General features: G+C 55.6%; 1 protein-coding gene across 1 annotated transcript; it reads left to right on the top strand.

Annotated features, from left to right (window-relative positions):
• Nucleotides 1-24119, top strand: SEMA3F (sema domain, immunoglobulin domain (Ig), short basic domain, secreted, (semaphorin) 3F). Its single transcript, XM_006892882.1, has 18 exons — nucleotides 1-112; nucleotides 14139-14299; nucleotides 14408-14470; nucleotides 14583-14702; nucleotides 15384-15476; nucleotides 16922-17015; nucleotides 18404-18523; nucleotides 18709-18848; nucleotides 18934-19048; nucleotides 19189-19258; nucleotides 19411-19555; nucleotides 20416-20638; nucleotides 21176-21264; nucleotides 21388-21429; nucleotides 21590-21747; nucleotides 21925-21992; nucleotides 22252-22385; nucleotides 23709-24119. Exons 1-18 carry the CDS (start codon nucleotides 1-3, stop codon nucleotides 24117-24119), a joined length of 2358 nt encoding a protein of 785 aa, XP_006892944.1.
• Nucleotides 24120-25289: the final 1170 nt, after the last annotated feature.

Genomic DNA, 25289 nt, shown 5'->3' with positions numbered 1-25289 from the left:
ATGCCTGTCGCTGGCCTGCTTCTCTGGGCTTCCTTGCTGACTGGGGCCTGGCCGGCTACCCCCACCCAGGACCTCCTCCAGGCCACACCCCGGGTCCGGCTCTCATTCAAAGGTAAGATGGCCCCTTTGCTCTTGGCCCCACTGTGTAGGAGAGAGGAGAGATTTGGGGCAAAAAAGGACAAATTGTTGTTCCTGAAGCCAGATGATATCCACTGTGTTGCTCAACAAGCAACTTTGTTGCTCAAAGCCTTTTTATTATGTGACATACTAAATGAGAAATGCTGAATTAGTGTTGATAATAATAATAAAAAAGACAAAGTGTGCAATTATATGGCTTACCCTGGACGAGTGTACTTGCAGGGAAGAGGGAATGGAAAGCCAGTTTTGGGGAAGGGTCTTGAGTTTAGGCCCTTTCCATGGTTGAACTTAAAGCCCTAGGAGAGAGCTCTGATAACACTGCTAGCTGAAAGGCTTTGCTCTGGCAGTTCAAATCCAGCAACTGCTTCTCAGGAGAAAGATGAGCAATGTGATTTACAGGCTTGGAAACCCACTGGAGGGTCAGTGATAGTCCATTCCGACTCCATGGCAATGAGTGAGGCTGGGTCTCCAGGCCATCTCTCTCTGTGTGGTCATTCTAAATCTTTGTTTGCTGCTGAAGTCCTCCTTCCCCACCACTGTGTACCTGGTCCTGCCTTGGGCAGCCCTGGCCAGAGGGACAAGGCAATCGGGCAGACCTAGGACCTCAGGAGGTCTGGAGACCAGAGATATCTGCTCTGTTGGGGAATGGATGCCTGAGGAATCTTCTTTATAGGTCTCCAGGTAGAAGAGACGCTCAGGTCGGGGAGGGTGCCATTGATCCATGGCCAGCGGTTTAGTGGGCCATTCAGGGAGTTCAGGCATAGCACACATTCTGCACTGAACTTTCTGCCTGGGAAGTTATTGGAAAGTTTTCATGATGGCTTAGAATTTGCAGAGTGAGGGTCCTCAGCTCTAACCCCTCTGCCCTCCCCCACTGGGCACAGGAGGCTGGCACACCACACTGTACATCCCAGGTGTGCAGGCAGCTCCCTCCTCACTTGCCACTTCCTCCACAGAGTTGTCAGGAGAATCCACCTTGGCGCTGGGCCCAGGGGACACAGAATCACTGCTGAGTCTTCAGCCTTGGCCCCTCTCTGGCCCGAGGTCACTTTGTCCAGCTGCCTGCTGTGGGTGGGGCCGGCTCAGTCCCGGCTGGCCAGGTTTCCGGGCAGCCGTATTGGGGTGAAAGGCTGAGCTGAACTTTCCTTCCTCAGGCTCAGCCAACGCTCAACCCGCACCCCACCAAGACCCCCTACAGGCCTACAGGGCCCCTCCTCTGGCCTCATCCTACCCTTGTGAGTCAACGAGAAGGGAGTGAGCTGCCTGCTCCAGGCTTTTCCCAGTCACCAATTTCTGGGGATTTCTAAAGATGTGCTCAGAAGGGATCCTCTGGGGGACCTGAGAAATGTTCAGAGAAGAGTTAACCAGTGTGAGCTGTTAAAGCATGCACATGTCCCCACCTCCCCATGTCCTCAGGCTTCCCAAGGTACGATATTTATTCTGCTGATGCTTCCACCTCACCTGGTAGAATTCCTTCGAGCAGATTAATAAATCTTAACGGCGCCTACCTGACGCCCCGTCCGCTCCCAAGTCCACTCGGAGTAAAGTGTCCCCTTCCTCTGAAGTGGAAGGGAGGAGTCGCTCCATCCACACAACCCAGGAGCCCCTGGAGGCCAGGCTTTCACGCAGGGTGTTATTTCTGTTGTCTCAGAAACCTGTGAGAGGAAGCAAGAGAGCCAAGACCAAGGGAAGTTGTTTGTGTGCACCTTCTAGACCTCGAGGGGCAAAGGGCAAACTGAGGCTCAGGCAAGGGCAGGATCGAGGTCAGACAGCAGGCAGAGGTGAGGCCAGAAATAGAACCCTGGCGTCCTGGCCTTGCTGGCGCCCACAGCTCCTCAGGTCGATTCCCCCTCAATTAGCTCTGAAGCCGACACCCGCAGTGAGTAAAAGCCCAACTTGCTTCTCAGGCTGGCCGCCAGCCTGCGGTGCTGACGCAGTCTGGGGTGGGGCTGAAGGATGCTGGGGGCCACCCCATCCCAGGGGCCTCTGTATGCGCACGTTTCTATGTATGTGACCCTCCCTGTTCCCCACTTGACTTTATGTCCTCATTTTACCTTGACATATCACTTCAGTTCCGCAGGTATCTGAGCACCTACAGTGTGCCCAGTCCTGTGCTGGCTATGCTGTCAAATCGGCTGGAAGGACAGAGAACTGTTGTAAAAGCACTGGTGCTCACTCTGCCTCTCTCTCGGCTTCAGCCTCAGTTCTCCCTTGGTACCCGGGTGGACATAAGCAGCTGGCACACCAGGTCTCAGGGGCTCAGGCTAGGCATCCCCGCCCCCCCAGCCTCAGGTCTTGCCATTCCTGGGAGGTGTCAGATCCGGCCTGAGTTGGGCCAGACCCTCCAAGCCGGAGGTGCTGGCATGAGGGGCCGCGCTGCCCAGGCAGATAAAGGAACAAAGGCAGGAACCGAGCCAGGCTCGGGCTTACTGCCCACCCATCCGCCTGGGCACCCTGGCCAGGTCTGGAGCTGAGAAGGCCTGAGGGAGGAGGGCTTCAGGATTCATCGCCTGGGATGCTCCACAGCCCACCCCCTAAGCTTCCATCAGCAGCACAGCTTAGGTCAGGCAGAAGTGAGGAATCGAGCAAGGAAAATTTCCAGGAAGTCCCTGAGAGTTTATGAGCTGGACAGCTGACTCAGTTCTTCCATTCATCTGTGCCTGGGCTTGGGGTCCCTCAACCCAGAGTTGTAGTCCAAGGTGGTAAAAGTCCTCCTTCCACATTACCCCCACTATGTGACCTCTGGCAGCATGACCTTGCCCTTGGGACAGAAGTCCCTAGGGTCTGAGAACTACCTCTTGGCATTAACAAGGAAGTGCCAGTCCCTTTGTTCAACTCAGAGAGTTTACTTTTCCTCCTGGAAGCCCTGCCCCAAAATGCAGTATGTTGAATGGGCTAGCTTTTTTCAGGATTCAAGTAAGAGGTGTTACTTGGCGTAGGGATCTTGTGATGACAAAAAAGGCTGGGGAAAGTGAGACAGAGATCAGAAAAGGGAGTAGATGATCACCTTGCCAGGGGAGGTTAGAAAAAAACAGAAATAACAATAGCTTTCTGAGTTGATAACCAGTTTCCACCCAAGGCCTACGGGGGTCTCCCTGGGTTTCTGGTGAAGAATGAGATAAGAAGGATTCAGTAGCTTCCCAAGTCAGTAGGAGCAGAATGAGGTTGAGCCTGGTCTGCCTGTGCCTGTCTCAGGACCAGCAGCAAGGGGAGTGGGTAAAAGGCCCAGGGTTCAAGGACCTAGCCCAACCTCTTGTCTTCATTTCCCAAGGAACTGGCAGGGGTCACGCTGGGCCAGGCTCCCCACATCTTGTCTGCTGAAGCAGCAGCACTTGGGTTTGCTTATTTCCAGGCTGTTAATCCAGCCCTTGAACACTCCAGCCTCCTGAGCACTTCAGAGATGAGAAAACCAGAACCCAAGGGAGAAAAAAAGGTTCCTGTGGCCGGGACAGCCCTGACAAAACTGGCTTGCTCAGCGGGGAAGGATGTCTGCAGGTGGGGGGTGAATGGGTGAGTTCCTGTCACAGTCTTCCCACCTGCCTGAGCCTCTGGGGCTAATGGCCCAGAACAGAGCCATCCTGCACATCATTTGCATGTGGCAGCAAAGGACTGAAGTCACAAGCAAGATCTTTTTCCAAACAAGATTTCCTTGTTTGGCAATGAGAGGTTGAGAGGGGTCACAGCTTGTTTAGTTCAAGTGTAGAGGGGGTGAATATGGGAGGAAGTGTAAGTACCTTTGGCAAGCCTTGATGGACCACTGGCCCAGGCCTATTTAGTGGGGAATATAATAAAAATAGAAGGCTGACTCTGGTCCCCCAGGGAATCCTAGACCAGCCAAACCAAGGTACGGAGCTCCAGACTGCAGGCACTGGGAGAGAGTGAGAGGAAGCCTAGGAACTTAGAAGCCAGGGATCAGGGACCTGGGAGCTGGGTATGAGTCAGGTGACTGACAGCCACAATGGGTTTGGAACTGGCCAGCCTGGGAGGAGCGGATGTTCCGGGATGAGCCAGGATAGGGGAGGAAGGAAGAGCCAAAGCATAAACTTGAGCCCAGATGCCTGCATCTGGGATCCTGGTTTTCCAGGAAATGAGAGCCACCTCACTCCTGAGAGGGGACTTCAGAAGTAGCCGGTTGAGGAGTTGAGAGGTTTGTGAGGGTTGCCCTCCTCCCTGGGAATCGACCTTTATGTAAAGTGGAGAGAGACACGCCTTGCGTTTGCCCAAGAACTCGCCAGAAACCCACCCTGAATCAACCTAGACAAGGCCTGGGGTCTTCAGCTGTGTCCCTTCCAGGTCCAGCTATGTTTCGGACGGGACTGCCACCCAAGGGGCCTGGGCGGAACAGACCTTGTCTCTGGTTCCCTGGCATGACGCCTGCCCCTCCCTCCCTGGCTCCAGCTTCCCTTGGCACCGAGCGTGGAGCTGGTGCATGCTCAAGGAGTAAATCATGTTCCTTGGCAGCCCCCGCTGCTTCGCAATCATAAAGAATTTAAAGAGAAACCGCCAAGATAAAAATCTCATCCCTGCCCATAAAGGCATCTTTCACCCTGTGGCTTAGAGGCAGCGTGCCTGAGTGGGCTCCTGGCTGTCTGCACCGGTGTGCGTGCACCCTCTGACTCTGTGGCCATTCTCAAGGTGGTGATGGCCCCAGAGGGTGTCAGCAGGGATGTGGGGACCTGGCTCTTAACTACTAAGAGACCTCCACCCCTCACCAGAGGAGGGGGCACTTACATCTGTCATGATGCAGAAATGAAATGGTGGGATGGCGGACAAATTCTGATTCTACCTCGTCAGCAAATGACTGTCTCTCTTAGACTTGGTTTCTTCCTGCGAGCACATCTTGATAACTGACTGGTTTTGCTGTGTTTTTGTTTGTTTGTTTGTTTGTTTGTTTTTGACATGGGGTTGTTGCCCATTCCTGATGACCACATATATATCACAGTAGCAGCTGTTTTCAGGGGCTAGTTTTCAGAACAGATCATCAGACCTTTTTCCTGAGGATCTTCTGGGTGGACTGGACACTGACCGCTCAGTCAGCAGCTGGATGTGTTAATCATTTGCTCCTCCCAGGGACTCGTAAGCTGCGGGTGTTGTTAATGCCATCAAGTTGAGTGTAACCCATAGTTGACCCTATAAACAAGAGAACCTTTCCCCTATCCTCTTACCTTCTTCATCTCTCATATACTTGAGCCCGTTGTTACAGTCACTGTGTCCATGTGTCCATCCATCTCATTGACAGCCTTCTTCGCTTACATCGATCCTTTGCCTTTCCAAACATGATGTCTTTTTCTAAGGACTAGCCCCTCCTAACAACATGCACAAAATATGTGAGACGCAGTTTCACCATCCTTGCCTCCAAGAAGCACTTTCTCCAAGACAGATTTGTTTGTTCTTTTGGCAGTCCATGGAATATTCAGTGGGTAGATGTTGGCTGTGGTAGGACCTTCTCTCTGTGTCCTCATTTCCCACTAAAGGGGTCCTGGTGGTGCAGTGTGAAAGCCTGAGACTGCTAACAAAAAAGGTTGGTGGTTTGAACCCACTAGCTGCTCCGTGGGAGAAATAAGTAGTAGTCTGCTTTCAGCAAGATTGCAAACCCTATGGGGCAGTGCTCTGTCCTATAGGATCCCAATGAGTCAGAATAGACTTCTTGGTGGAGACTTTTTGGGATACGTTCCCACTACCTCATCTGTAAAATGGGAATATGTTAATAGTTCTGATTTCATGAAAGGAAATTTGACAGTGTGAATATGGCTCCTACCCTAGTAAAGGGAGTAAATCTCATAGGATGCTCAAGAGTCGAGGAGGGTGCTCCAGAGAGTCTCTCCGCCTCAATTCTAGTATCACGTCAGAAAGACATTTGGAAAGGGCTGCAGTAGGAACTGTAATCCTAGAGAGTGAGATTGAAGATAGATTCCCACCAAGGACATCAGGCAGGCTTCCTGGAGGCAGCGGCGTCTCCAGCTGGGACTGTGGGAGAAGAAAAGTAGTCACCAAGGCAGGGGCAGGGGTGGGGTCATGTGGCACCTGCTGGAGAGGATGGGAGCCCGGATCTTGCTTTAGGTTCCACGACATAGAGTATGAGCTTTCTTTGTATGATTTTCGAGCTCTTTTCTCACGGCAGAGGGACTAAATATATAACAGGAAAAAAATCCAATGACGACGATGCCTCAGGAGGGAGTGGAAGCCTCTGAGACTGGCTGTCCTGAGATGCGCCCCCTGCCCGCTTGAAGCATGTAGCCTTCGCTGAGAGTACTGCCCTGACTCTGGTCTAGTTGACGAGATCTGGGCACGTTCTCTTGGGCATCTATCTGCGTGGCTGATCGGAGAGCATGTTCTCCTGACCAGGCCTGCTGCTGCCCTGGGAATCTGAGCCCCGCCTCCCATGAGCCCCTGGAGTCTTAGAGAAGCAGAGAGGATTCCTTCTGCATTTTTCTTAGAAATTGCAAGAGATCCTTTGCCAGAGGCCTGGACGCCAGAAGGCTGTGGTCTGAATCCAAAGCCTTGCTCACGTGGGTGCCGGAGCTTGGCAGGCCTGCAGCCCCCCACCCCCCACCCCGGCTGTTAATCAGCCCCTGGGAGAAAGTGGAGGCTGCTGGAGTCACCAAGGGGCTCCTGGGCTCTAGACTGTCAATCGCTGGTCCAGTCACAGCAATGGATAGTGTCTGGCTGGAGCTGCTGACCTGGGGTCCAGCCTGCCCTCCCCCATTCTTTTTCCTTCCTTCCTTCCCCTGCCCCCTCTCCTCCTCTAGCCCCTCTGATCACCACCCTGTCCCCTCCTTGGCTTCCTACCCGGACATGCTCTTTCCTCTCACGTTCCCCAGCCAAAAGCCTTGTTTCTTCCTACTTGGAGCTCAGTACGATGCCCTCATTTCCTAAGTTGGCCCCAGCCCACTGATCTGTGTATCTGCTGGTCAGCCAGCATGCCTGGCTCCTGGCATCACGCTGCACGTTTGGCAGAGTAAGGAGCTAGAACTTGGGGGCTCTGGGCAGCACCCACAGTGGAATGGGTGGCACGCGAGGGGGCCTCTGCCCAGGGCTAGCCTGTCACTTTGATCCACACTTTCCTGTCTCAGAAGCAGGCCTGTGTGGCCCTCTCTCAGTTGCTTCCCCTTGACTGCTGAGTTCCAGGCTGCACAGCATCCTCTGACCCAGCTGCACAGCATCCTCTGTGGCTGACCTGCCCCTATGCCTCAGTTTCTCCATTATAATGTCAAGAAATGGACTGAAGAACCTCCCTGAAACTTAATGAGACTCTGGGTGGGGACCTCAGGAATCCAAGGATGGCAGCACAAGTGGGGGCTGGGCCCAGGGGCAGGGGGAGGATCTCAACACCCACCAGCCTGTCGGTTCCATCCTGGCCTGTCCATCTGGGTGATTTATCGGAGTAAATGAGCCATGGAAAGTTTGTTGTCTTTTGCAGTCATGGGGAGGAGGAGGTGGCAGAGGAAGGAGTGAGGGGTTTCCGGGCCAGGTCTGGAATGTGGGGGGAGGGGTGGCCCCACCCGCCCCTTCCCACTGGGGAGCTGGAGGCCCCAATACTGTCTCCCCTCTCTGCATCTGAGAAATGGATCTCTGTGCCCATCCCTCGGGACTGACCTCTCCCCACTCCTCCAAGCTTCCATGGGGACACACGTCCATGTCAACTGCCTGGCCTGGCCTCTTTTCCCACTGCACAGGGCCACCCTGCCTCCCCCTGCCCATGCCATCTGCTCACTGTGTCGCCCCATGCAGGCTGGAACACCGACTTCTGCTCTGCCCATGAATGCTCAAAGGTGTTCTCTCAGCCAACCGTGAGAGCTGTTGAAGGTCCTACAGAACCTCCCAGGCCCCAGAGCCCCCAGGCCTGACCCGGAACGATCTGGCGGCACCATGGGGGCAGAAGGCACAAGGGTCAGTGAAGATCCTGAGGTGTGGGCAGCCCCCACCTGCTGGGGCAGAAAGACCCAGGTCCATGGATGTTGTTGGGGGAGGTGTGTGGAACTCAGTCAGATAGTGAGTGACCTGTGGCGCCTGCCCTTCTGGCTTCTCCTGTTTGAGCAGTGTGCCCCCTGCGTCCCCTCCTGGGCGGAGCAGGTGGCTGTTGGGGCAGAACGGGCGTGGGAACCACATGCCTGGGCCTGCCAGCCTCTAGCCCCCATTCTCCAGCCCCCAACCCTCAAAGCAGGAGGGGAGCGTCCTTGGAACCCAACTCAGTGGGCGGCCCTGGCTTGCTCAGCTTGGACTTGGTGTTTACTGAACAGCTGGAATGTTTACAGTAGCCCTTAAGAAGAGGCCCCTCTTGCGGGAGGATTTCCCATCTTGAGGGTCCCATTGAGGGCTCTTCTGACCTCATCACCTCCCCACACTCCTGGGATAGGCATGCCCGGGTGTTGGGGTTACTCAGTGCTGTTCAGGACACCCGGGCAGAGGCTGGGTCAGTGTCAGGGCGCTTCCCTAGTGCCATGTCAGGGTCTCTTTCACTGCCTTCTCCTCATCCCACGATGTACCTTGCCTCTGGCCTTGGCTCCCTGTCACCTGGATAAGCGGACATGGCCCAGGAAGTAGCAGCTCTAACTGGTGAAATATGGTAACTGGGTCCCCAGTTCAGACATTTAAATTAAATTCAATCAGAGCAGTTATTGAATATAAACACGCAGAGTCATTTACATGTTAATTACGTTGAATGGGCTATGAGGCCATAATTAGTTGCTAATTGGGTGAGAGCGCCTGTAATTGGTTTTGTTGGCATCGACCTGGCTCACCTGCCATGGGGATGGGGCGGGGCCTAAACAGCTCCTGGGGAGACCTCTGGGTCTCCAATCTGGAGAGCCAGGGCCCAGAGGTGGCAGTGATGGAGGTCAGATATTGAGGGACTTTGGGTCAGAGGACTCTGGAACCTGCTTCCTATAGAAGGGCAGCTTAAGCCCATAAAACAACCTTGGGTTTGCTTTTCAAAGGGACACTCCCCTGTCCCAGTGGGGTCTGAACCTCAATAAATAGTAAATGTCCAGGAGAGAGTCCACAGAGACACAGGGTAGGTGTCACCCTGATAAATCTCCCTGAAGATGCTGGGGGACCTGAGTTATCCTGGCTACCAGCCGGGATCTTGGACATTGGGGTATGAATGGGGCTGGTATGCTGCACTGGGGAGAGGTGCATGTAGAAGCTACTGGGCTGCCCTGCCCCCAGCTCGGCCTGGCTGGGACTCCCGGGGTTGCAGGGCTGTGGCCAGGGGCTGAGGCCTTCCGGCTGGCCGCTCATTAAAAGGGGATTAGGCCAGGAGCCAGGGGGCCAGCCCAGGCCCCAGGCCTTCCTCTGAGGCCCCTCACAGCTTTGGGGAGGTGATAAAGGGATGGGGAGCCAACCACAGGATGCCTGGGAGGAACTCCTCTGGTCCTGCCTCTGCTGTCCCTGTCACCATATCCTTTTCTACCTCAGTTTCCCTCCTCAGAAAGGATATCTGTCTTTCCAGTGCTGACAAAGACTCTGGCCAGGCCCTCCCCACTCCAGGCGTTTTTCTTCGGTTTGGGGATTAGGGCCGCATCAGCCCACACAAGGTCAGAGGTCAGGGATGGGCTGCAGGGGCCTGTCCATCACTCCCTACTTCCCAGCACAGCCAGGGGAGGTGTCGCTGTCAGTCAGGCCTGCTGCTTTCTGAGCCCGTAACCAAAGGGGCGGGACGCCCACCTCTGCTCTAAGACCCCTCTTTTTGCAGCAGACCCTGCCTCACTGACAGCTGACCTGATGTCCTAGAGATGGACAGCGGGGGTCAGGGGGCTGCCAACTGGGGGGGTCTGAGGATGAAGGCTGTAGGCCCACCTCTTTAGGACTTGTGTCCACTCAGCAGTTCCTTCAGAAGCAGGCATCCTCTGCTGCTTCCCCAAAATTAAAAAATGCAGCGACCCCCTAGGACTAAGTCCTTGTGCCCTGAGAGTGTTCCTGTGCTGGACCTCTGCCAGGCTGCTCTGTGCCAGGACCCTGAGTGTGTAACAGCCACGGGGGAGTGCCAGAGCCTGGGAACAGTGCGGGAAATGAGCTGTCTGGTGCCAGAAAAGGCTCTTCCTTCCTCTTGACGGGAAAGGCCTTCCTGGACAACACCCCACCCGAGTTTGGGTGAAGGTGAAGGGACATCACTCGGGCACACCCTCCCACCCGTAGACCCAGAGGTCCAAGTTTACAGAGGCCCTTCAACCTGGCACCCACAGAACCCATTTGTGCCCTGACCCCTCTCACAGTATTGCCACGGGGATGGGGCAGGGATAGCACTTCTGTCCCCAAAGGTGTGCCTGTGATCAGGAGGGTAGAGATAGGAATAGATCTGAGGACATGGACAGGCTGAATTCACAGGAGCCCTGAGGTCCCCTCACCAATACCTCTTTGGATTCGTGAGTTCCCTTGGCCTAAGTCCCTTCCCAATAGACCTAAGCCCCCCGGTAGCAGAGGGCCAGCGGGAGATGCCCTCTACTAGGACTGAAATTGTCAGAGGAAGATACCCAGGGCTAGCCAAGGCTCCAGTCCATTTATCTGCTTCCTGCCAGAGTCAGGTGTCCAGAGGGATGAAGATCCCTGGTTCCTTTGGCTGGGATGGGGGAAGGGTGGGGGAGGTTTGGGGTGAGATTCCTGAGGTGGCGACTACTCTCCCCTCAACCTCAGTCTTCTTATCTGTAGTTGGAGGTACGCACTGGGTGTCCTTCTTTAAATTCCTCTCTACTATCTGGTCTGAGTGAGGTTAACATTCTAACCAGGAGTTGGAGTTGGTCAGGCAAAAGCTCTATTATACCCAGTTCACTCTGTGATCTATAAAGCACTCAGCTCTCCCTGACTCAGTTTCCCCTTCTGTAGAATGGATTAAAATGATTATGGATTAAGATGATTATGGGTTTAACTTTCCTTCCGTACGTCAGAAGATAGTGCATGCAGGCAGGTTGGGGGTGTGGGGTGGGTTGAGATGAGTGTACAGGAAGCCCCTTCCTGTCCCTTGCCCTCTTCTTTCCTCCCCAGCACTGGGAATGAAGCGGGGATGAGAATGGGGTGGGGGTGCGGCATTCTCCAAGAGATGGTGACAGCTGGGAGCTGCTTCCTTGGAAAAAACTTGTGATCCCATCTCTCCTCCTCCTCCTTCAAGGGCAGAGAGCCTCTATGAAGGAAAGAGAGGGCCCAGTTGTACCCATCTCTCTGAGGTCAGGGTAGGCCTCCCACCCACCTTAATCTCGCTGTGAATGTTGCCGCTAGAAAAGCTGTAAGAGATGGTCTAGCCAGATGTCCCCCTGGGGTTGTGCCGCTCAGGCCACGTCTGTGACTGAGGTTCGCTCACCCTTGATCCCACCTGTTTCCCGTCCTTACCCCTACCTCATGGGAGCCTCTCCTCCCCCCTGCACAGTTTCCACAGTGACAGAGCATCACGTCCTGTGATGAGAGCCATTGACGCCACATCCTGTGGAATTGGGAGGCATCCCTGGGGTCCTGAGTCATGCACCCTGTCATGGAGGGAGAGTCACCTTCCGGCCAGGGCCCTCCCGAAGAGGCGATTTCCAGCAGGATTAACCCCCCTGGGTCTCCAAAAGGCCTGGATGGGGATCCCATGAATGGGTGTGCGCCTTGACGCGCTGCCTCGCTTCCTCTCTGTGACTTGATGCTCTCACCTGTAAACTGGATATTGTAGACACAGGGCTCCCCACCCTTGATGACTGCATAGAGGCTCCCTCCACCCCCACTTAGATCCAGGGACAGACTTGAGAGGGCAGGACAGGGAGTTAAGAGGCTGGATGTTGTTCAAGGCTGGTCTCCTGCCCTGACTTGCTGACGGAATGATCTGGAGCTGATGTGTTTTAGGGCTTTGGACTTGAGTAACGGACTTGAATGCAAAGTTTGGGTCTTGGGAGTGTTGACACAGTCCAAGGGGAGGGTCCAGCTTATAGAGGCCCAAGAGTTGGGCAGGGGTACAGGGTAAAGGTTATGATTGGTTGAATCCCTGGAGACTGGATACCCAGAGATTTCACACACACCCCCAGGTGCCTGTGTCTAAAGGTGGGTCCCTGCCCTTCTCCCTTCCATTGCCCCCAAAGTGCCCGTTAGCCCAGCTGGATGAGTAAGGGCATCTTCAAAGTCGTGCCCCCAGCCAGGGTATAAATAACCGCTGGCGGGCTGTCCCCGCTTTGTGGGGGGGGGGGGGTTGAGGGGGGTTCTGCTGGCAGCCCTGCTTCCTCTCTGGCCACTTCCCGACTCTGGGGGTGGGGGAATGTTTACTTTCCTGTTGTCACTATGGCTGGGTGGCCAGGCGGGAGACTCCGAGTGACCCAACAACAGATGCAGGACAGGTGCCTGGACTGCCCTGCCCAAGACTTCAGAGGCGCCGCTGCACAGGCGGGCGAGGCCGAGGCCAGGCCAGGATCGGCCCTTTGATCCCCAGCGTCCCTGCGTCCCAGCGGTTGGCCAAGGTCATCACCTGTATTCCCTTGTCACCACTAGTCAGGGCTGCTGCCCTCAGCCCTCTGAGTGAGGTCCTGGGAATTGACATGGGTTCTGAGGCAGCTGTGGGAGCCCCCTGACCTCAGCCTGATGTGATTCCCCATCTGTGATTGTCTGAAGCTCCATTCAGGGATACTTCTGTCCTTCCTGGGGTCCCCAGCAGGGCTGAGTCAGCAAGGCCAGTCAGGGAAGAGCGACCCTAAAAGGAAGTGACCTTGATGGAGGAGCTGGGGCCACCTGCTAGTCCTGCCTTTGGGTTTAGGGCCCCAGATCCCAGCTGCTCTCTGTCAGGTGTTTTCAGGCCTGACCCAGGCCTTTCCCTTGATTGTCCCACCTGGGAAGTAGGTTACCAGCTGTGAGGAGGGGAGATGAGATGTGGGTGATGCCTTTGCTGAGCACCCCGTGATGCAGGACACGTGTGTGCACGGATACATACGTGAGCATACTTGGCACATGCGTCATGTGTATGTGCTCGTCAGTGTGTGCTGCCATCCTGAGGCTCCTGTGCTTGTGAATATTCATCACTTTTATTGTAGTCCTCCCTCTCCTCTGAACTAAAAATAGCTGGGCTTGGAGGAGGGGCTTGCCAAGGGGACCCTCTGCACCCCCTTCTCCACCCCACCAGAGATAGGTTCCCATGTCTGCCACTGGCCAAGCTTCTACCTTAAAGGAAGGCTTCCCCCCCTCCCCCCGCCCCAGCAACCTGGGCTGGAAGAGCAAGGCTGTGGGAAAGTGTGGGCCACGAAAGAGAACAGAGGACCAGCTGGACCCTGTCCTCAGCCCTGGAGACTGCAGTGTGAGGCGGAGGGCTGCTTTGCCTGGGAATGACTGCCCCTAGCTGCCTCAGTGGCCTGACACTCCGCCATTAGCAATGCCTTGCTGGGCTCTGGAGCTAGACTGCACTGTCTAAGCGGAGCTATTATAGGTTGGGTTCATGGCCCCAGAAGCCCCCTTGCACCATCCCCCAGGCCTAGAGGAAGTGGGAGTTCTGTGGGGCAGCACGGCCCCAGCAGGGGTTCCCATGTCCTGTGGTGGGGCTTTTATTGTGTGCCAGCTTTGCACTGAGCTCGAGGGGGCAGATAGGGTGAGGATAGGGCAGCAGGGCACCATGCCAGTGTCTGTGGCTGTCTTGGCTGCCCTTGCCCCACCCCCACCTGTTCATTAACCCCTGTGTGACGCTGGCCCCACCCGAGTGTGGGAGCTTTTACGCACCCCTAAGCCTAGAGTCTTTGATGGTATCATGTGCTCTGACCCGCGCCACTGCCTTTTCATCGGGACCCAGAGACTGGCTGCTGATGAATCAGAGGTTTAGCTTTGGGTGTGGCCTCTTTCCTGGCCTATCCACCTGTTCCATTTTCTCCTCCTAGCCTGGGCAGGAGCTGGAAAGGGGCCACAGTGGGCCCTGGAAGGGGTCTGGGGAGGGCTTAGGCTGAGGGGAGAATGGAGACCCTGAGGGCGACCTCTGGAGTCTGTCCACCTTCTGTCAAAGTGGATGTGGTTGCTGTGGTTGGTCACTGAGAGACCTCAGTGCTGTCCTGTTTTTCCTTTCACAGAGCTTAAGGCCACAGGTACTGCCCACTTCTTCAACTTCCTGCTCAACACGACTGACTACCGGATTCTGCTCAAGGACGAGGACCATGACCGCATGTATGTGGGCAGCAAGGACTACGTGCTGTCCTTGGACCTGCACGACATCAACCGCGAGCCCCTCATTGTAAGGGCAGGCACAGATGTGGGGCGCGGGGATGCAGGTCCGGGGCTCCCAGGGGTCCCCCCTGTACATCAGTTGACACCCTTTCTTTGACTCCCACACCTCCGGCAGATCCACTGGGCGGCGTCCCCACAGCGCATCGAGGAGTGCGTGCTCTCAGGCAAGGATGGCAATGTGAGTGTCAGGGGGCTGACAAGTGGGCAGGGGTTGCCCGAGTGACATCAGGGGAGGAGACTAGGACCGGACAGGCATCTGGACACCTCCACAACTCTCCCTCTGGCCCCAGGGTGAGTGTGGAAACTTCGTCCGGCTCATCCAGCCCTGGAACCGAACACACCTGTACGTGTGTGGGACAGGCGCCTACAACCCCATGTGCACCTATGTGAACCGAGGCCGCCGGGCCCAGGTAAGCTGCATCCACCAGGGCTCTGCAATGCCCATACTGGTGGCCCTCATGGGAAGATGCACTTGAACCTCAGCCCTGTGAACTTGGCCAAGTGACTTCCCTCCCTCACCTGTCCGATTCATCACCTGAAAAGGAGGCTAGCCTTTCTCACAGGTAGACATGAAAAGGAGGCAGTGGGCTAATATTTCAGAAGTTCTTAGCTCTGTGTCTGGCTTGTAGTAAGCACTCACTATATACATGGCCACAGTTTTCTTGGTGGTTCCTGGAGCCCACACCCCTGTGGCCGAGCCAGGAGGCCTGGCCAGGCCTTGGTGGCATCAGGAGGCAAGGTGCCTGGGTCAGCTTCCACTGCCTTCCTCCCCCACGTCTAGGAGGTTGGAGGAGTCCCTGCCCAGCTCTGCCCTACCTTGCTTGCTTCTGCCCTTCTCCATTTCCATATGGCCATGTACGTGAGCCGGTGTGACCTCGTGGGGCACGTGTGAGAGTGACTGAACCTGAGGCCATGTGTGTGTGCCCCAAGCCCATGTGTATGTGTGCACAGTCACGCGCATCCGTGTACTTTGAGACCCATGTACTCCTGTGTGTGCCTGGCCTGTGTGGTGTGAGAGGCTGGCAGCCCGCGCCCGCTCCCCCAGCCCCAGCCCCCCTGCAGCTCTAACCCCCTGTTCCTCATTTCCTCAGGCTGCACCGTGGACCCAGACGCAGGTGGTGAGAGGCCGCGGCAGCAGAGCCACTGACGGTGCCCTCCACCCGACCTCCAGAGCCCCCCACCAGGTGGGCCTCATCCCCCCAGGCCCATACCAGGCAGCAGATCTCTGAACTCATCCTGGGCCTTGGCCAGAATTGTACACCTCAGGCCAGACTCCTGGGTGGTGTCTGCCAGGGCCCCCCAGGGCCCCCCCTTCCTTCCCTGGCTCAGAAGGCACTCCCCATGGACCCACACCAGCTCCTGTTGGCACGAAGCCATAGAGCCACCAGGTGGGAAGATAGGAGCTCTGGGGACAGCCGAGCCTCCTGCCACTCAGAGCACACGTGTGTAGACACACATGAGCGCACACACACACGTGCACTCTCAAACCCACATCTGACCGCCCACAGCCAGCTGTGGCCCGCACATGTGGTCAGGCAGGCCTCCCACAGGTCACTCAGTGAACACCCTTTCCCTGGGGGGACAGGGAGAGCTAGCTGTCCACTAGCTGTGACCGGAGGCAGAGCTGGGGGAGCTGGGGCTGGGCAGGGGCGGGCAGAGGACAAGGGCTGCCGGTGAATGGTGAGCGAGCGAGTGGTCTGTGGGCAGTGCGGTGGACGGGCCAGACTCAGTGTGTGTCCACGGTGTGAGCGGTGCTTCCGAGTGGCAGCGGTGACGTGTGCTGAGCAGTGTGTGCAGCCCCTGTGTGCAGAGTGGGACCGGAAGCAGGCCTGTGTGCACCTCCCCATCACCATCCCTGCCTCCTGCTGCTTCCTCTTTCCTGCCTCTGCGCCTCCCTCCTGGCTCCCCTTTTCCTCCCTTCTCCCCATATTTCATAGTCGATGAGCTCTTCCTGGTCCTTCTGCGTCACCAGGCTCCTCCCTCCTAGCATCTTCAGGGCCAGGCTGGGAGGCACAAGGGAAACAGTAAAATCTGTATGGCCCAAGGTAGATTCCTCGACTCTTGCCTCCCTGGGGAGACCTGGGGAGCTGGGACTCTGCTAAGGGCTAGGGAAATGGCCTTTCTGAGGACCACAGGTAGGGTGTAAAGTCTGAGGACACAGTGACCTCAAAGCTTCCTGGCCTGATGACACAGGACAGAAGCCTAGGTCCTCAGCTAGTGCTTCCTACCATGATGAGGTCTGAACCCCTCTTTGGCCCCAAGAGTTGTAACTCTGTGGCCCAAGAGGGCCCTGGACAGAGACCTCCTGACCCAGTTGGTAAGGACTGACTTTAGTCCCAACAAAGCCACATTATGCCTCTTCCGGCTCCTGAGGCAGGGCCCTCCAAGGCCTGCTCCCCTGGTCTGTTCTGAATGCTGGACCAAGAGGAACCTCCCTTGGAGCCCACAGCATGGCCCTGCCCAGGGAGACCCAGCTGGATGGAGCTCAAACCCGAGAAGATCTAGGGGATGCAGAGGGGACCTTCAGGATGCCTCCTTGGGCTCGCGCTTGCCCTTGGCACCTGGACCCCTTGCCCTCCCTGGCTGTGGGGCCAGCATGGACAGTGCTGAGCCTCTTTCTGTCCTGCAGGATTACATCTTCTACCTGGAACCTGAGAGACTCGAGTCAGGGAAGGGCAAGTGTCCATATGACCCCAAGCTGGACACGACCTCAGCCCTCATCAGTGAGTGTCTCACTCCACCTGGGTTAAACTGAGTCTGGGTTTGGGGTGTGGTGAGGGGGTGTCTGCGCATTCCCAGTGTGTCTGGGACACAACAAAGGCTCACAAAGCTCCGATGTGGATCTCTGGCTGTATAGCCAGCTGAGGATCACGTGTTTCTCATCTGGGAACCTCCTCAGGGAGAGATCCTGCCTCGGGGCAGTTGCGGCCCCTACCCCCAGGTCGGGCAAACCACACACACACACACACACACACACACACACACACACGCTGGCCCCTGCCTTTTTTTCTGCCTTTTCACTCCAGTCCACCTCTAAGAGTAGCTGCCAGGCACTGTGCCACCACCAAGATTGGGAAAGGTCCCAGGTGGGGACAGATATTACCCTCCCCCATTGGCTAGTGAGAGTGCTCATTGGCAGAGTCCAGAGCCAGGCAGGCACACAGGGTCTGACAATGGATACAGGGCCTGCCCTGGCAGAGTCTGAGAGGAAAGACAAGGAGGGGGTGCTGGAGCCACTGCAATGGTTAAATTTTTAGGAGTTTTGGAGCCAATTGTGAAATATAGATAATATAAAAATTAAATGATAGAAAGTTACAACTAAATTATTGTGTGTTATCAAGTAAGAACTGACTTATAGCAGACCTCCAGTGAGTTTTTCAGAGGCAGTAAATCATGCACGAGGGGATTGCCCATCTTTCTCCCATGGAGCAGCTACTGGATTTGAACTATGTGCCTTTGGGTTGTCAGCACAGTTCCTTACCACTAGGACACCAGAACTCTACAACTAAATAAGTTAGATTTTTAAAAATGTTCTAGTAAAAAATAAAAGTTACAGATACTCAAAACTAATTACTTCTTAATCACTTTACTACTTACACTCTTGAGATTACTGAGACCTTATTTCTTTTTTTTTTAATTTTTATTTTATTATTTTTGTGTGAGTGTACCGTCAAATCGGATCTGACTGGTACAGGAGGAGATTGTCCCTCCTTCCCCAGCAGAGCATCTGGTGGAATTGAACTGTGCACCTCTGGAATTGTAGTTGCAGCTCCTGGCCACTAGGCCACCAGAGCGCCCCCCACCCCCTTATTTCTATAGGATGAAAATAGTACACAGTGGCCTCTGTAGCTCTTCCTAGCTTGCACTGACTTCAGGCTAGAAGCTTGAAATGGGTCGTGTTGGGGGTATTTACACCACAGGAATTGGCCATTGCTACTAATTAGGGCTTTTGCTCTCACAGCCCCACCTTCCAACCAGTGGTGAGACCCTTACCTGCCCACCATTGATGATGTGGGGAGCGAGAGCAAGAAGACAAGGCCCTGTCCTGGGCTCGTTCAGGCTGTGCCTCAGCAAAGGGCAAGCCCCTGACTGACCCACGACCCGCCCACAGATGAGGAGCTCTATGCCGGTGTGTACATTGATTTCATGGGCACCGACGCTGCCATCTTCCGCACGCTCGGGAAGCAGACGGCCATGCGCACTGACCAGTACAACTCCCGGTGGCTCAATGGTGAGTACGGCCTGCAAGACCTGGGAGATGGCAAAGGAGACGAATGGGGAGATGAATCTGTACCCCTGTAACTGGCTGGGGAGTGGTGGTCTTGTTTGGGGAAGAGCTGAGGGTTCCCCCTTTGGCTGAGGAAGAGGGCATTCTGAGAGAAGAGGTTTACTCAGCTGATGCCCTACTGCCCTCAGACCCGTCCTTCATCCATGCCGAGCTCATCCCTGACAGCGCAGAACGCAATGATGACAAGCTCTACTTCTTCTTCCGGGAGCGGTCGGCAGAGGCCACTCAGAGCCCCGCTGTGTATGCCCGCATCGGGCGCATCTGCTTGGTAAGAGCGAGTGGGGCCCCCTGCCAGCCCTCGCTGTGCGGCAGAGTCTGGGCATGAGCGAGCTGACCTGGTCTCTGCTCTCTAGAACGATGATGGTGGGCACTGCTGTTTGGTCAACAAGTGGAGCACTTTCCTCAAGGCCCGGCTGGTCTGCTCGGTGCCTGGCGAGGATGGCATTGAGACCCACTTTGATGAGCTCCGTGAGTACCTGGCAGGGGCTGAGGGCTACTGCGGGAAGAGTTAAGGCTGAATAGGTGGGTGAGGTGCCCTCAGTGGGTCCCCACAGCTACAATGGGGCTCCTGGCTCAGGCACACTCAGCACTTCTCTCTCTGCCCCCAGAGGACGTATTTGTCCAACAGACCCAGGACGTGAGAAACCCAGTCATTTATGCCGTCTTCATCTCCTCTGGGTGAGCAGGGGTCAGTGTGGCCAGACTGAGGGTTCTGATTTATAGAAGACCCCAGTTTGCTGCTGTAAAGAGCCATGGGGATGGGGCAGGATGGGTAGGGGTCCTGGGCCAAGGGTCTGCTCTGCTCACAGTAGCCACTTGCCCACCCACAGCTCTGTGTTCCGAGGCTCTGCTGTGTGCGTCTACTCCATGGCAGACATTCGCATGGTCTTCAATGGGCCATTTGCCCACAAGGAAGGCCCCAACTACCAGTGGATGCCCTTCTCAGGGAAGATGCCCTATCCCCGGCCAGGCACGGTAAGGACCCCACTCACCCCCATCGCTCACCTTTTCCTCTCAGAGTCTTGATCTGGGCCGGGTGCTGCATACCTGTCTCCCACCATCATGAAGCCCACGCACAAATAAGCCACCCGTGTTCACATCAACTCTGAAGGAACCGCAGGCTGATTGTGTGGGCTCCTCCATGGATCAGAGGTGGTGTTTCTCAGCTAAAGGTCACAGGGAAGCAGCTAGAGGGTTGGAAAGGAGGTGTTCAGAGGTCAGGCCCACACAGCAGCTGCGGGCAGATAAGGAGTTTCATTATACCTCAGTGCCATGGGGCCTGCTGCCGAGGTCTGAGCAGGATAGCCACACGAGCGGGTCAGAGGCAGTAAGACTGCTCAGTTCTGTGTGGTCAGCCTGGGGCGCGGGGTCTCCGCAGGCTTCATCCCAGAGTCTAAAAGAACGGACTGACTTATACTGGCAGAGGTAGGAGCAGGCTGAGGCCTAGGCAGGGGAAACAAGCGTCAGGGAAGGGAGACTAGGGCTGGTTAAGGGGACCCTCAGGGGCCCTTCAGCTGAGCAGGAAGGAGAGAGGTAAGTCTGTGAGAAGCAGCTGGAGGGGATGGAGACAGCAGGGAGGGGTATGAGGACATGGAGAGGGAGTGGTCGCATGAGGCTCAGGTAATAGCCATGGGATTTGGCTACCCTGGGATCTTAGGGCCTTGACTAAAATGGGCCTTCCCGAGAGGTTTGAGGGTGGGGACAGAAGTTCCCGTGGGGGATTTTGAGGAGAGGGTCAGGGTTGTGGGAGCAGACAGCCCTGAGGCCTCTTCTGAAGCTGATCGGTTAGTGTCTCACCCAGATGAGCTGGCACTGACGCTCCCATCTGCCCACAGTGCCCTGGTGGGACCTTCACACCCTCCATGAAGTCCACCAAAGACTATCCAGATGAAGTCATCAACTTCATGCGCAGTCACCCGCTCATGTACCAGGCCGTGTACCCGCTGCAGCGGCGGCCCCTGGTGGTCCGCACAGGCGTTCCCTACCGGCTCACCACTGTCGCAGTGGACCAGGTGGACGCAGCCGATGGGCGCTATGAGGTGCTTTTCCTGGGCACAGGTACCCGCTGCTGCTCCCAGCCCCTCCCACGCTGGGCCCACTGGGCGGGGGGTGATGCTCCATGGGGGCTGGGACCTGCCCTGCTAGGGGGTTGCTGCAGGATCGTGAAGGTCAGCTCTGCCACCCTCATCCCCCAGAGCCTGTTCCCATGCTGTAGCAACCAAGAGAGCAGAGGCACTGTTGGGGCACCTGAGGGCCCCTTATATGGACAGGAAAGGAAGGCAAACACTAACAGAATATACAGGACCACATACTGGTGTGTCACAAGCATACCCCGCACATGCAACTCTAGTAGTCCCCAACATGGGTCCCAGAAAAAGGGTCTGGAGTCCAGGAGCAAATCCTGAGTCCTCGTTTTCTGGGCCAACCCCCCAGGCCCCTGGGCACCTTTTTGTGGGGAAACCCCTCCACCTTGGCACAGCACTCCTGCTCTGCTACCCTCAGGGAGTTTGGGCCCTGGTGGGGGAAGGGGCTGAGGCTGATGCCCCTCCCCCAGCCGCCCCCAGCCTCACTGAGGCCCTGCCCGGCCCGTTCCAGACCGAGGGACAGTGCAGAAGGTCATCGTACTGCCTAAGGATGACCAGGAGATGGAGGAGCTCATGCTGGAGGAAGTGGAAGTCTTCAAGGTAGGTGCAGCACCCCAAACCCCAAGTCCTGCCCACCAGCAAAGCGCCTAATAGACATCAGATGTCCAGGGCAGGGCCGGGAGCGATCCCCAGGGTGCTAAGCTGACCCTCACCTTCTTCCAGGAGCCAGCACCAGTTAAGACCATGACCATCTCTTCCAAGCGGGTGAGTCTTTGTGGAGGTAGGCAGGGTAGAGATTGCATCGCCTAAGAGTCACATCTTGGGAAACAGGATGGGGAAAGCAAGGCAGAGAACAGGGAAAGGAAGGAGCCTGGGCAGGCTGGCTGTGGGGAAGAAACTGACGAGTTCCTGGCCTCACCCTCAGCAACAACTGTATGTGGCCTCTGCTGTGGGCGTCACACACCTGAGCCTTCACCGCTGCCAGGCATACGGGGCCGCCTGTGCCGACTGCTGCCTTGCTCGGGACCCCTACTGCGCCTGGGATGGCCAGTTCTGCTCCCGGTACACAGCATCTTCCAAGAGGTATGAACCTCCAGCCCCCAGGCCCTGTTCTGGGCTTAGAAATAGAAAATGGGATGCTTTGGGGGAACCTATGAATGAGACACCACTCTCTCTGCTCTGGGGAAATGGAGTCCTGGACTCTGGAGTTTTGGGGCATTCTCCCCCAGAGGCATACCTTCAAGACCTGTCCTCATCCAGGCGCAGTCGGCGGCAGGACGTTCGGCACGGAAACCCCATCAGACAGTGCCGTGGGTTCAACTCCAATGGTGAGTTTGTGGAACCCTTCACACCACACGGCCGCTACATCCACCATAGCTACTCACCACACAGCCCCCCTATAAGAGCTCTCAGATGTCCGTGGGCTGGGAGGATGCTGCAGTTTTAGAGTGGGATATCCCTGCCATTCCTCAAGGAGTGATGCCCAATGACCTAGCCCCTGAAGGTGCCCCTCGGGGCCTGCGCCTTGCTAATGCGTGGTCTGCCCGGGAGTGCCACTATATCCACCAGCACCTTCTTGATCCACAGCCAACAAGAATGCAGTGGAATCTGTGCAGTATGGAGTGGCGGGCAGTGCAGCCTTCCTTGAGTGCCAGCCCCGCTCGCCCCAGGCCACTGTGAAGTGGCTTTTCCAGCGAGATCTGGGAGACCGGCGCCGCGAGGTGAGTTCTCACGCCCACAGTCCCGCAGCCTGGGTGTGGGTGCCAGAGTCTCTGGTGTAGAGAAAAAGCCCCATGTGACTGAAATGTGTAAAGAAACCATCTGCGACAGCCCTCGTTCTGTGAAACACCTTCTTGTTTTTTAACTTACTAATTTCCGTTTTTATTTCTTCTGTAATCCAATAGAGCTCAAGTAGGGTATTAATTAGCTTCCATATGAGTGGTGTTCTGGGGTTTTTTTAAAAATTGATATTTTAACGAAAGTTTGAATGAATGAAAATCTAATTTTCTGTAAACTTTCATTGAAATATCAGTGAAACACTTTCTGACTTCTCTCCCTTAGGAAATTATTTGACTGAATCTTGCTATATGGAAACTCCTTGGAGTAGACCTTGTTATATGGAAAACTATTTATAGGCATCTCTCTTTGCATGAAAATCCCATATTGGTGCCTTACAGGTTTATGTTTGTCCTATGAAAATGTCAGGTGAACTTCACTGGGTGGAAATTTTGTAGGATAACCCTCCTTTTATGAAAATGTCTTAAAATTATGACAGACATCATGCTGGGGAGGGCAGAAGGTCAGAGAAAGAGAGGAAGACTTTGAACAAGATGGATTGACACGGTGGCTGTAATGACATAGGGTCAGAGGTAGAATAGTGCAGGATAGGGCAAGGTTCAGATCTGTCATTCATAGAGTTGCCGTGAGTTGTATCGACTCAACACTAACAACAACATGGAATGGAAACCCTATAAATTCCATGCCTGCGTGCTATGTTGTATGGAAATTCTCTCCTTGTTTGAAATGCCTTCTGGTCATCTCTTCTGGCACACTTGTTAGCTGCCATAAGACTCGTAGCGACCCTATGAACAGACCCTGCCATCCTATCCTATGCCATCCTTATAATTTCTGACCTACTTGAGCCCATTGCTGCAGTCATTGTGTCATTTCATCTAATATTAAGAGCCTTCCTCTCTTTTCCAACCCTCCACCTTTCCACGTCTGATGCCTCTCTCCAAGGAATAGGCTCTCCTAGCAACCTGCCTAAAGTATGTAAGACGAAGCTTTGTTATCTTTGCCTCCAAGGAGCACTCTACTCTGGCTGCGCCTTCTCCAAGACATACCTGTTCTTCTGACATGGAATTCTTTAATGATGCCTTGTTCAGATGCTTCTCATGCCTTAGAAGCCTCATGTGGGTTTTTCCTCTTGGAATGTGGAAACCCCACTCGGGTGCTCTTACGTGGAGTGGCTCCAAAGGTGATCTAATCTCAGAGTGCAGCGAGTGGGTCACTTGGCCCTGATCCCCTTCCCCCTGCCCCTGCAGATACGCTCGGAGGACCGCCTTGTGCGCACAGAGCAAGGCTTGCTGCTCCGCGCTCTTCAGCTCAGTGATCAGGGCCTCTACTCCTGCACAGCCACGGAGAACAACTTCAAGCACATCGTCACTCGGGTGCAGCTGCACGTGCTGGGCCGGGATGCTGTCCATGCTGCTCTCTTCCCCCCACCAGCTGGGAGTGCCCAGCCGCCTCTGGGCTCAGGCCCCCCAACCCCTCCCTACCAAGAGCTGGCCCAGCTGTTGGCCCAGCCGGAAGTGGGCCTCATCCACCAGTACTGCCAGGGCTATTGGCGCCATGTGCCCCCGAGCCCCAGGGAGGCCCCAGGAGCACCCAGGCCTCCTGAGCTCCAGGACCAGAAAAAACCTCGAAACCGCCGCCACCATCCGCCGGACACATGAGGCCCTGCAATGGGCCAGCCTAGTCTTCATCCCTTTTAATATAAAAGATATATATATATATAAATATAAAAAATATCTATATTCTATACACACCCTACCCCTGCAAAGACAGTATTTATTGGTGGGTTGTATATAGCTTGCCTCAGTGGCAGCATTGTCCAGAACCTGGACCCATGCTCGTCAGAGACAGCAGAATACAGAGTGCCATCGGACCAGGTCAGGACCTAGCGTCCCCGCAGAAGTCTACCTGCTCCACAGCCGCCACCAGGATCTGCAGGACAGGGGAAGGAAGGAGCCCTGCCCGGACTGCACACCTGTGCCATGAGCACTGCCAAGCCATGCTGTGGCACAGACGTGGATTCAAGGACTGCTTCGGAGACTGGGGTGGGCGGGGTGGGCTCAGGTGCACTCAGAGAAGGGAACAAGGGGGCCAGCACAGGATGCCAGACCTTGCCTGGGAGGGGGCGCCCAGCTGAGGGCAGCCACTTCCTGGGTATTTATTCTCTATTTATTGGGTACAGGACAGAGTCCCACCTGGATGGGGCAGCCCCTCAGCCCCTCCTCCACTCCCTGCTTGGCTAGGACAGGGCTGCCCATTCTCTTTAACTTTTCCTGTGCCACCTTGAATTGAGGCCAGAGGACCACAGTGGGCCGTGCACAGGCAGGGCTGAGAGGAACACCCCAGCCCTGAGGGGAGGGGACCACCATGGAGGCCTGGGGCCTGCAGACACCTCTCCAGGGGCCTTCTTCTGCCACCACCCTGAGCAATGGGTGTACATAGCTCTGAGGGGCAGTTGGATGGCTGACTGGGAGCTCCTTGCAGCCCTCTGCTGCCCAGGCCACACACCCTGGAATTACATCTTGCTAATAAACACTGGCTCTGGGACTAGACTCCAGCTTCTCTCCTTTGGGGCCAGGGAGGCCAGAGCCCCAGATCCTGCCCCTCCCAGTTCTCCACACCCCCCAGCATGGCCTGCCCTCCAACTCTCAGATCTCTCTTGCTCTCAGCTGCTTCTTTCTCATTCAGTACTTCAGTCATTTGTTGGCTTTCTTGCTCAGCCTCATGCAGGGAACAGAGGACTCAGAATTGGCAAAAAAGAGGCAGTCCTCCAGCTGTCCGCACTCAGAGAATCTGATGAAATTCTGCTCCTTGTCCTCCCAGCCCCCTCT

This window comes from Elephantulus edwardii, unplaced genomic scaffold (genome assembly GCF_000299155.1).
Source record: "Elephantulus edwardii isolate Elephantulus edwardi_28Jun2011 unplaced genomic scaffold, EleEdw1.0 scaffold00121, whole genome shotgun sequence".
NCBI classification, from domain to species: domain Eukaryota; kingdom Metazoa; phylum Chordata; class Mammalia; order Macroscelidea; family Macroscelididae; genus Elephantulus; species Elephantulus edwardii.
The sequence above is the reverse complement of the archived record's forward strand: the minus strand, read 5'-3'. Positions and strand labels throughout refer to the sequence as shown.

Coding starts and splice junctions, on each gene's coding strand:
- SEMA3F (XM_006892882.1), top strand. CDS start 1: ATGCCTGTCGCTGGCCTGCTTCTCTGGGCTTCCTTGCTGACTGGGGCC. Junction 14,703..15,383: donor ACCGAGGCCGCCGGGCCCAG/GTAAGCTGCATC, acceptor TCATTTCCTCAG/GCTGCACCGTGGACCCAGAC. Junction 19,556..20,415: donor CCTATCCCCGGCCAGGCACG/GTAAGGACCCCA, acceptor ATCTGCCCACAG/TGCCCTGGTGGGACCTTCAC.